Source organism: Centrocercus urophasianus, unplaced genomic scaffold, assembly GCF_019232065.1.
Source record: "Centrocercus urophasianus isolate 14NV4802_14NV808 unplaced genomic scaffold, USGS_Curo_1.0 seq_433, whole genome shotgun sequence".
NCBI lineage: Eukaryota > Metazoa > Chordata > Aves > Galliformes > Phasianidae > Centrocercus > Centrocercus urophasianus.
In genome coordinates this window covers 4,333-16,020 of record NW_024885015.1, presented here as the reverse complement: position 1 = coordinate 16,020, position 11,688 = coordinate 4,333, and the positions used below count along the sequence as shown (strand labels likewise).

At 52.2% G+C, this 11,688-nt stretch overlaps 1 protein-coding gene across 1 annotated transcript; it reads right to left on the bottom strand.

Annotated features, from left to right (window-relative positions):
• Positions 1 to 3,330: 3,330 nt before the first annotated feature.
• Positions 3,331 to 11,136, bottom strand: CHMP7 (charged multivesicular body protein 7). The gene is made up of 10 exons (XM_042834184.1): positions 10,819 to 11,136; positions 9,131 to 9,305; positions 8,017 to 8,202; positions 7,247 to 7,380; positions 6,789 to 6,837; positions 6,361 to 6,480; positions 5,992 to 6,090; positions 5,176 to 5,236; positions 4,813 to 4,986; positions 3,331 to 4,672 (listed from the first exon to the last, which is right to left on the bottom strand). The coding sequence occupies exons 1-10, from the start codon at positions 11,106 to 11,108 to the stop codon at positions 4,608 to 4,610; spliced, it is 1,353 nt and encodes a 450-aa protein (XP_042690118.1). The 5' UTR covers positions 11,109 to 11,136; the 3' UTR covers positions 3,331 to 4,607.
• Positions 11,137 to 11,688: the final 552 nt, after the last annotated feature.

Sequence of the window (11,688 nt, the reverse complement as noted above, 5' to 3'; positions counted from 1 at the left end):
AGGATCCAAAGGAACGGCGGCGATTTGCTGCGACACCCGACGAATCGCGGTGATTTCCCACGTCGCGCGCTTTTCCTCTCGCTGGGGCTTTTTGGACATCTTTTCCTCGGGGAAAACCCGCAGCCTGAGTTTGGGGCCAACCGAACCGAGCCAGGCAGCCCCGCAGGCGCTCACCGTGGCCCTGGTTCCACCTGTAGGAGCAGAGGAGATCCATGCCGTGGCAGCTTGTCTTGCTCTATGCAGCGCATGGTTGGCGCTGCCCGGAGCTCACGTTGCTCACAATTCTCTCTTAGATTGGCTGTGATTTCTTAAAAGATCCTTCCAGGCTCCTTTGAGCCCCCCCAGACCTTCGTATCCCCCGCCTGGAGCCTCTGCCCAATGAGAGGAGCAGCTGACGTCGGATGCCAAGGCAGAATCATGCAGCCTGCACCACTCAGCCCCTTCTGTACTCCGTGCATTCACTTAAACACAGAAAAAAATAGATATCTATATTAAATAAAACCAATTTGGGGGCAACAAACAGCCCCTGCCCCACGCTGTTTTGTGATTGCACAGAGCAGGACAGCCCTTGGCCTCAGAGCATCCTTTCTTGCCTTTAAGCACCCTTCGCAGCCGCGTTGGAAAGGTGGAAGCTCTGCTTCTTTTCCCCTGGTTGCAAGGCGTCCACGCTGGGGGAGCAGCTTTTGAGCCCAAAGGGACCTGGGTGCCTCTCTTGGTATAACTGGAGGTGTAATGAGATCCCAGTGAGATCCCACAACACCTCCAGCAGCACAGAATGGCTCTCAGAGCATTGGGGCTCTGTTATCCTGGGGGCAGGAGGGGGAGGATTTGGGATGGGAGGAGGAGGCTCCCAGTGAAGCTGTAGGGGAACGGAGAGAAGCAGTGAGCAACCGAGCATTCGAGTGGGACTGAAAGCTCTTGCATCTCTGCAAATCAGGATGGAAACGTAGCCTGCAAGAATCTGTTGGTTTGATCTCTGAATAAGAGACGCGGTCGTGGCTCAGATGTGCGACCCTAAAGCAGCTGCTGCCTCCTGTCCTGAGCTGCCTGGCCACGAGTGCTGCACAGTTGGTGTTTTGTAGAATCACACAACATCTCAAGTTGGACCTGCTTTAGAGAAGTGCTGGAAACTGGCTGAGCCACAGAAGGGCAGCGAAAGCCCTTGTGGATTGAAGTAGCAAAGCCAGCAGGCAGCTCAGCATAACGCCCTTACCACACTGGTAGCATTTCTGTGACCTCTGCCTTTGCCAGACACACTTCAGAAGAAAGCAGCAGCCAATCTATAGAGCATCAGCTCAGCTATGCAGTGATTTAATTAAGCTGAGCCAGTGACTCAGGCTCTGCACAATCCCAGCTGCCCAAGATCAAATGGAAACGAGAGCATCGTTCTTGTTCCCACAAAGCAGCAGCTCACTCCAAAACCAAACAGTGCACTCACTCCGTGACAGCTGAAAGAAGCTGCTCCACGTTCCGCTGTTTATTTCGTGAGGGTTTGTTTAATTAAACAGCTAATTAAGCCTTCAATAAGTTCCACTGGGCTCGTGCCTATGCCAGGGACAGCAGCTAGATGGCACCAAGCGGCGGCGCGCGGCTCCGCGCTGTGGTAACGCTGCTCCTTTCCTTCTTCCCAGGGCTGCACCGGAGGGAAAGATCCCATCCAACTGCCCCGACACCACGGGCCAGGGCTGGATGAGGCCCCGATGGAGCTGTGGTGTCTCAGTGCAGTTGGATTAGATGGCCTTCAGAGGTCCCTTCTAACTCTAAGGGTTCTATGACAGCGGTGTGCTCCCTGGAGACGCATTATGCCATGCAAGGATGCATGCATGCGTGCTTCCCAGAGTGATTTATTCCTATTCCCTGTACAGGACACAGAGATGACTAAGATGTGGGATGCTTCTGTTAGCCTTAAAGGGAGCCGTGATAGTGGTGATCTGCCCTGCAGCATTTAATGCACCCGAGGTTGGCACTGAGCGCTCACCCCGTGCTCAGGTCCCATGGCCTGAAGGCGTCCCAGGAAACCCACGGTCTGAGGACGCCCCCCCTCTTAGGAGCTTAGAAACACCTGGACCTGATCCTTGCACTGAAAGAGATGTTCAGAACTGGGTCAGCAAGGGGAAGCTGTGGTGGGGCCCAGAACATCACCTCCACTGCCACACACCTCGCGGAGGAAGGGCTGACAGCTCTTCTGCTGTAGGAAAGCAAAGCACAAATTTCAGTCTCCTGCTGCTGCATTACACACTGCACAGCTGCTACGTTTCCTCACTTCAGAGCTGCCATTTTTTCTGGGAATCAAGTGAGGTACTGCTGGATGCAGCACTCGAGTGCGATAAGATTGCGGTTCGCTGGCGATCCAGCTTTTGTTTCTTGTATTTCATTTTCTCACCCAGTGTCTCCATCACATTCCCCTCTTTGCATCAAAGGAAGAAAACAACAAGCCACTTAAATGAAGCAGCAGCTGCTTGGGCGTTTACTCTTCCCCAGCTCTGTCTCTGATGCCTTTACAGGAGACTTTGCTCCTCCAGCAGTCATTCTATGCTTTGTTCCCATTAAGTTCCTACAGGAGGAGCACAAGCACTACTCGTGTCATTTAGAAACTTCCAGAGATGCTACAGACAACACAGAGTGAGCACAGGAGTAAGAGGCTCCTTTCTTCCTTCACCCCCCTGCAAAAATACTCTCTAGAGATCAGCAGCCCGCTCAGCTCTGACCTCTGGCTGCAGGAAACACGCTTGACTTGGTGAATTCAAAGCTTGGTTCACTGAGCAGGAAGGAGGGCTGGTTTGGGCAGTGCTGATACGGTCGGTGTTCCATTCAGTCATTGCCTTGAGGCAAAAACAAAATCCAGCGACTTGCTGCTTGTCAGACAATAGGAACTGCTTTGAGACATCGGGTGGAAGGCAACATCTCGCACAGGAACCTCTGCAGTCACAGGACAGCCAGAACTGTCCTAACCTGGCCACGAGCTGCAAAGCGAAACAGAAGCACAAGGGACCCTGGTTCTTCCTCTCCCCTTTATTACATGTAGGCAGAAAACAGTGGTTTTTGTCCTCCCCTTGGCTTACAAAAGAAAGGAATACAGAGAATGCATTTCAGGTGCAGCCTGGGCGCACTGCTGGCTGACTGCAGGGCCTGCAGCGCTCAGCAGGAGCGACAAGGACACCAAAGCCAAAGCAGCACCTGATGCTGCCCAGCATTTCTCTCTCAGCACTCTGGGGCTGAAGCTGCTTTGGCAGCAGCACAGCAACTGCAGGCCCAGGGCGCTGCTCAGCCGAGCGCGTGGCTCAAGCTCTGCAACTCAGGGCCAGGAGAGAGGTGAGAAACAGACACTGATGATAGCAAATACATTCCGAGTCAGGGAGAGGAGCAGAGAGGACTGCAGCTCAACAGAGCTCCGGGCTGCCCTGCCCTGTGCAGGGCATGCAGGAAGCCCACGCTCCTTCTCTTCTCCTCCTGAAGGAATTCATTTATTGGGGTGCAGTACCAGGCTTTCTGCTTTTCCAAGTGCATACATAGCATAAAAAAGTGACCTGCAAAAAATTAAAATAAAATAAAGCAATGATTTCACTTCCCAGCCTCCAAAACCATCTTCACATACTGTGCTTGGTTTTGTTTGTTTTGTTTTGTTTTTTTTTTTTTTGCAATAGAAACACAGGGTTTTATTTTGGGGCTTTCTGATAACCCATCATCTTGTGGAATTGCAACACCAAGACCACAAGCTGTTAAAACTGTTTCACGAAACTCCAAACCAGAAAACGATGCAGCTTCTCCCCTCCCACCCCAAATCATTCCACAGGAGAGCTGGAAGCAGGTCGCCCTGCTGCCGCCTTGCCAACAAGGAAGGTGCAAAGGCAGCAGACAGCACAGATTTCAAGTAAGAGAAAGCAGGAAGTCGCATCGCAGCGACTGCAAGGCTTCGTCACTGACCTCAGCACCAGCAACTCCCTCCACTTCACATATTTTGCAGGTCTCCCTTTTAAGGCCTTAGTGTCATTACAGAAAGAGGAATTTTTTTGTCTTGTGCTTGCAATTGCTGCCCTCTAGCGCGGCAGCAACACCTCCTACAATTGTTACAGTGTCTAGTTGTCCACAGCCGTGCAGCACACAGAGGGGAGGGACGGAACTACGGACAGGTGGTGCAGCTGAAGCTCGTTGCAGTAACTTATGTCAAGGGCAGTACCTATGTGCCAAGTGTTCTAAACAACCACACAGCCAAACGTTGAGCAACTGCAATGCTGCTGCAACTCAGGTTCTCAACGTGAGCCACAGCAAAGGAAAAGAAAACCAAAAGAAATCAACAACAAGCACTGTTATGGACAGAGAGAGTTTATCTCCACTGGGCAGAGGAGTGAACTGCGGTCCTGGATGTCACAGGTGACTGGAGATGACAGCAAGTCAAATTCAGACCAGTGCAGATGTTGGCACAGAGATGACAAACACCAGCTGGGGCCAGTTCCAGAGTGGATTGTCACGGCAGGAGATCCTGTTGCTTAGCAAAAAGATTTCATGAAGAAGAGGGGACCAGGGCCCCCCGTCCCAAAGTTTTAGTCAATAATTAAAGAGCCTGAAGACAACTTGTCAAACTGCAGCAACAGGATGCGGTCGGGTCTTTAGAGATCCAGTCCCAGAGCTGTTTGGGGTTCAGAGGAAGCCGATGGAGCATCTTGTGCCAGATCTATAAAGGAAATTGCAACACAACGCCATCAGTTTCCACCGGGACGAAGGATCGGATAATAAAACACAACAGCAACGAAAATCCTAACCCTGTAACTGATCCCAGCCATGGTAATTAGCACGGCCTGCTGACACCCATACCTTCGTCACAAACAGAGAGCTTTTCCAACTCAGCTTCAAGCTCAGCATCCAAAATGGCTCCTATAGATCCAGAAATCGGCTCCTCTGGGGGCACGGGGTGAAGGTGGACGGGCTCCTTAGCAGAGTCCTGGAGGAGGCTGTCCAGCTCCTTCTCCAGATCTTCCGAGTCCATCTCTGCCAATGAAAGAAAACATTTAGCTTCTAATTCAGTATCACCTTCACGGATGGATTGAAGTTTAATGGAGTTGTTATTTCTCCCCACCACCACTTCATTGTGAGTAATAGGGAACTCCTGGTGAGCCACAGCTCCCTCTAACAGCAGTGGCAAGGATACAAGCAGAAGCTGAGAGCCCCAGAACTTACCCAAACCATTGACCCCTGCTCCAGCCAGAGTCTGGGCTACTTCATCTTGAGTATCACAAAGCTAGGGAGTAACAAAGAAAAAGACAGTCTGTATGAAATTGAAGTCACTCTTGTCTCACTGTAATCCAGCTACGCCAAAAGTAGAAACAGCAACTAATAAATAAACCAGCAGTGGACCTCTTTTGCAGTAGCTGCTGCTTCCACAAGTCCAACATGCCTTACTGTTGTTACTGCTGAACAGTTATGTGGAAGACAATTAAGTGCTGCAAGGGGAAATAAACCTGAAAAGGGAAGGCATCCCTCCAGCTGTTGCTATTTCACATAAGCAACAAGCTTCCATCAGGCTCATGCTAACAAAGGAAGGGGCAGATGAAAGCAGTTCAGGAGATTTTAACAGCCTTCCAGCTCAGCAGCTGAAGTCACTACACTTAAGCACGTGGAGCTGAAGAAACAATCCTCCTCTGTTTTCTCCATCAGCTCATGCTGATTGCTCCCTTCCCTGCCATTAATTCAGAATACACTCTTCTCATTTCCAGGAGAGAAACATTTTCTGAGAGCTGCATGCTTGCACAACGCTGCTAACTGAAGAGCCAATGTGGGGTTTGCTGTGGCCAGCAACAAATGCAATTAATAAAACCAAACACAGACAGTTATTGGAATACCTCTGCTTGCTGGTCTGAGAAGACCAGGAATAACTCCATTTGTTCTGATGACACACAAGGCAGAAACCAAGCAACAGCAGATGCTTCAAATCTGCTGGGCAAATGTGCTTATTGTGCATTAAGTGCTTATTTATACGTGCTCCTATTTCAGTACCTCCTGTATTTGATCTACCAGGTTCTCTGCCTTCTCCACAGTAACATCCTTCATAGAGAGTTTCAAAGCACCCACACCAGCCTGATAGGCATTAAACACCTGGAAGAAAAAGAAACAGAAGCACGATGTCAACTAAAAGCAAACACTGTCAGCACCTCTCAAGGCTCACTGCTCAAGCAGGGCACTCATAGAGAAGTGAGGACACAAAATAAGAGCCAGAAGCATTTCTCTCAGAGCAATGCTCTGATATCAGAGCTGCTGCTTCCTCGAGCAGAGCATAAAGCTTCACCAGCTGGCTTGCAGGCAGAGGAACAGGTAAAGCAACACAAAAGGAAAGAGTGGGGCTGAGAAGTCAGGAAGAACAGCTACCATCTGGTCGGTCTGGGAAGCGTAGATCCGATCCAAGATCCCCTGCACTGCATCCAGCTTGGAATGAAGCTCCTCAATGCGCCTTTCTGTCCTTCGTTTGGACTTCAGACATCTCAGAGCCTGCAGACATGGGACACAAACAGACCTGGCTCACCGACCAGGCAGAGCTCAAAGGGAACAGAATCCCCCCTGCACAACAAGGCACACAAGGCTGCTGGTTTTAGGAGCTACATGTTCCCATTCTCTTCACCACGTCAGCAGGTCTGACAAAGCCATGCCTTCACCTTAAGGAGACCTCTGACAACAGAGACACTCTTCACGCTCCTGAGATAAACCTTACCACACCAAACCTGGTCATTAGCTGTAGTAACCAACCAGCCCCGAGGCATTTCACCTGTGCTACTCCTCCTAAACAGACCATCACTTACCAGTTGCTTTTTCCCAGCTCTACAAGCGTTCCGGGCATCTTCTTTACATCTGTACAGATGCAATAAGAAAAAAGAGAGATTAGTCCTTTGCAAGCAGCAGTAGTTTGTGTTTCTTTCTTAGAAACAAACTTTAGAATTGCAGCCACCTTCACCACCTTGCTCTGACACACAGCAAGCGACCAAGTACCCAGGAATTTCAGATTCAGCAGCCCTCAAGCTTTTCACAAGTAACCCTTGGAAGTATTTCAGATCATTGCAAAGCTTCTGACATCCACTCACTGCATACAGCTTTCATAGGGGCAAGAAACAAGACTAGAAAGCCTGCCCTATGGCATTACTGAAGATATTATGTGTACTTCTCTGGGAAAGAACAAGGCAGCTTTGCTCTTAACTACCTAACAGAGGTACAGAGTTCTGCATCACACGGAAGTTCTTCCCACCACCCATCCCCAAATTACTTCTCTGCTTCCTGGGAAAGGGACTCCACCTTCTGTGACAGCAGCTGCTCGCTCTGCATCAGCTGATAGACTCCGATGTCCACGTCATTCATTGGAGAGACTTTGGCATGAAGTCCTCTGGCAAACTTCACTATCTAAAGGAAAAGCAGCAGCACACACTCGATTCACTCATCTCCACCATTTGCGCCTGCACTGGAAATATTTTCATTCTAACAGAAAGAAAAGATGCTTTTACATCCATGGTTTTCTTTGAGTCTTGTAACAGAGTTGAGGAGCCATGCCAGTATAATTTGATATTAAATCAGATGGAATCCTGCCTTAATGAGCACCCTGATCACATAAAGCTGTCCCAGTACTTCGAACAGCGTGGGGCAGCATCATACTTCTAGGTTCTTCAGCACAGAGCCACAGTGCCCAGCACTGCCAGCAGGGAGAGCAGAGCCTGCTCAGTGCTGCTGACAAACAGGGGGGCCTTGGCACGAGGAGAGAAACCCCCGTTCCAGCAGCACGAACCCATTTCAGTTTGGGTAGCTGGAAGAGCTGCCAGCTGCAATATCTGCCAGTCTGTAAGCTACGTGGGTGATGCTCCAGATGTTGGATGGCAGCACACAAAACTGAATCTCATCTGTTATCAGGCTGTGCTGTTGGAACGCATAGAATCACTTTCCTCAAGCACAGAACGCACACCTTTGGCCAACAAAGTCCCTTCCAGCCAGATGAAACGTAAGACAGAGTTACACCTCCCCAAAGCAGTCACCTTGACCCTGTACCTTCTCTCCATTCTGTTCCAGGATTGTGACTTTCTTTTCCTTTTGCAGCTGGAGCAGCAGCAAGTAGAACGTTCTTTCATCTGGACAAACACCAGCGCAGAGGGAACGCAGCTCAGAGAGGGCAACGACGGGGTGAGATGAAAGCACAGAGTTCTGGTACAGGCGATAAACTTCCTCTGCTTTCTCCTGGAAGGACACAGGACAGCGGTCAGTTTCCTCTCAGCTATTTTTCAGCTCACGATGCCAAGCTGCACCCACTTCCTCTCACACACCAAAGGTAAAAAGTCAGGCCCAGCTTGGGTCAGGCTGACCTGCAGAACGAGGCAGAAACAACACCTGAAAACAACTATACTGCTGCTCCAATCCAAGCAGCAAGGTGGGCGCTTCTACATTTCCCCTCCCCAGGAGTTTAAACCCCAAATGAACTTTTCTTCAATCCAGGCAACGAGCTGAACTCACTGAGTCATTTTCCTGCGTAAACAAGGGAAAAGCTTTCCCCATTCAAAGAGAGGAACTACAGAAACAACTCCTCCCATCGACTCCTGAGCTCTGCATCGAGGCACGTGATGTTCCAGACACCTTTTGAAGTTTCCTCTTCCACACTGAAAGGAGTGTGCAATGCCCACCGCTGAGGAAAGCCACGGTGTGCTATCAGATCAACTACAAACAAAGGCACACACCCACAGAGCTCTTGCATTTCTTCTAGCCCCAGTCATCCAGAGGCCATCTGCACACAGCGGCAGTAAATCTGGTGCTCGTTTTAACAGCCACCAACAGAAAGGATCCCAGGATCCTGACTGCCAGCACAGCACTCTTCAATTCAGACTGTAAATTCCTCTTGTATTCCACACTCGCACCAACTCAAACCCGAGATGTACAGAGGTCTCACAGCAGACTTCTTGTCTTCCTGGGCAAGGCAGCAAGCCTGTCCTCTCATTTCTTAGATGTTAGCAAGAAGTCAACACATTAGCTTAGAGGAACATCCACAGATCTGTTTCTGTACTCCTCAGGTGTACAGGAAAGCCTGAAGGCGGTCCTTTTTCAACCCCAAACCTTCCTTGCTAGCACCTAAAACTGCTCTTGTATTTTTCTGAAGGCTCTCAGCAGCACTTACCTGAAGTAGCTCCACATAAATCAGAACTTCCTCCTCCTCTGGTACTTTGCTGTCACCCAGCACACTTGAGAGCGTCCACTTCAGAGGCTTCAGGATGAAGACTCCCACACCCCAAGAGATCCAACTGCTGTCCACACTGGCCATGAAGTCCGACTCCCTCTGCATCTTGCCACGTCTAGAGAAAAGCCATGCATGCAGAAACGAATACAGTCAGCTCTTCCACCAGCAGCACAGAAAACAAAACAAAACAGCTTCTTCCAGGCTCACAGTTTCCGTGCTTTGTTACTTGAAACCAGTGAGGCACTGAATGGAGAAACTGATGAGGAAGCTCAGTTGCAAATTTCACGTCTGCTTCATTTGCGCATTAAGTTGCAACAACAAAAAAAGAAAGGAACTCTCAGTATCTGAGAAATGTTACGTTGCACTTGGATTCAGCTAAGCACTGCTGTCCTTGAATCATCTCAGGCTATCAGACTCAGGCTAGTTTCACAAGAGAAAACACTTCATCGCAAGCACAATGCATGCAAAACATCCCCACGTGCCCACACAACCCCACACACTATCAGAGCCTCTCATCACAGCAACCATCTGACAGAATGTAACCCCACTTAACACCCAGCTCCTTCCTGCACCTATGGGTTCTCCCAGTGCAGCGCTTCCCTCGGTACTGCCTTCCCACAGCTCCTGCCAGCCCCAGTGCACATCCTTTGGGAAACCCCAAGCTCCTGACTGCGCTGCTTTACTTCGTACAGAGCTCCCTCCTACACAGCCCCACATTGACCTATCTGTGCTCTCCCCTACTTTGCATGGCGCAAAACCTCTCCATACTCCTACATAACCCCTGTGCTTGATCAGCACTCGAGGGCACAACCACCCCCCCCCCTCCAGGGGCAGCACCCTTAGGTCCCCCTGCACCCACTGCTTCTCCAGCACCTCAATGCACTCCCCCTGCCATGGATACAGCTGACATTCTCTCAAGCCCCTCTCGCTGCCTGGCACAACACAGCTCTGGCACACACAAAGCTCCCCATATCACAGCCCACTCACACAACAAGGGCCCCCCATACAGCCCCGCTGTGGGGTGTGCCCCCAATTCCAGCCCCCTCCTACCCTCCAGAAGCAGCCCCTTAGCCATGCCCTGCATTTCACCCCAAGCCCCTCTCTGTCTGTGTACCTCACTTAGGACTCCTGGCTGCACCTGTCCATAGAATCACAGAACGGCCTGGGTTGCAAAGGAGCACAATGCTCATCCGGTTCCAACCCCCTGCTATATGCAGGGTCGCCAATCAGCAGCCCAGGCTGCCCAGAGCCACATCCAGCCTGGCCATGAATGCCTCCAGGGATGGGGCATCCACAGCCTCCTTGGGCAACCTGTTCCATGCCTCAAGGCCCCATCGCACAGAGCTCCCCAGCTGCATCCCCTCCCTTACACAGACCCCCGCCACTCTCCGCAGCTCAATAATCGGACACAGGGAGGTAATTCCAGGCACAGGATCTCCCCAGTGACTGCTTCACTCCTGAGCTCTCACCCCCATCCCCAGCCCCATCGCCCCGCAGCCCCTCAGCCCATCCCACCGCACCCCCGGCCCCACAGCACCGCAATCCCATCGATCCCATCGTGTCCCCCCCCCCGATCCAGGCTGCTGCCCACCGCCCGGCCCTCAGGCCCAGCCCGCAGCCCCCGCTACCTGAGCAGCTCCCGCAGCACGGTGCCGAGGCCCAGCGGCACGCTGCCCCGCCGCTCGAAGCCGTTCTGCAGCTCTCGCAGACAGGTACGAACCGCACCGCGGCGGCGGCCCCGGCCCAGCACCAGCCCGACCCAGAAGGCCATCTTGCTGTCCCACTCGGTGCTGTTCACTTCGCGGCTCTGCTTAAAAGCCGAGAACAGAAAAGCCATACGCTCGTCGTCCGTCTCCCACTCGGGCGGCAGGTCCCCCGCCGGGGCCGGCCCAGGGGGCGCCCTCCCCGGGCTGCACATCTACGCGAGCCCCCGGCTTCGCCGCGGCCTCCGCCCGGCCGGAACCCGCCTGGCTGCCAGGGACGCGCAAAGCGCATGCGCGCTGCTCCCCCCACCGCTGTCCTTTGTGTGGGCCGCTCCGCGCCGCCTCCCCCCACACCGCCCGTCGTGGTACGGCCCTACGCATGCGCTGTAAGCGCGGCCGCCATTTTGAGCAGTGGGGCGGTGGAGGGGAGTATGAATGGGAATTCTTCGTTCTCCTCTACGTGGCTGCATGGAACTTCGGGGGTGTGGGGCTCGCAGCGTGCTCTGGGCTGCCGGTCACAGCTCTGAGGGGCTGCTCTGAGCGAGCAGCGTGTGGGTGGCACGGCAGTGCCTTGCAGCAGGGCTGGCGGTGTGAGAGCACCGTGCTGCGCACGTGGAAACCCCGAAAACCTCTCAGGGTTGGGTCAGCGAGCCCCTCCATCCGCCGAAAAACACCGCATAAATGCCGTATAAACAGCGCACGGTGTGTGCTGAGCGTGGCCCCCAGCGCTGGCAGTTCTCGCTGTTGTGTGCATAGCAGATCATGTCACGTTCTCCAAAAACACTTTCCGTGGCC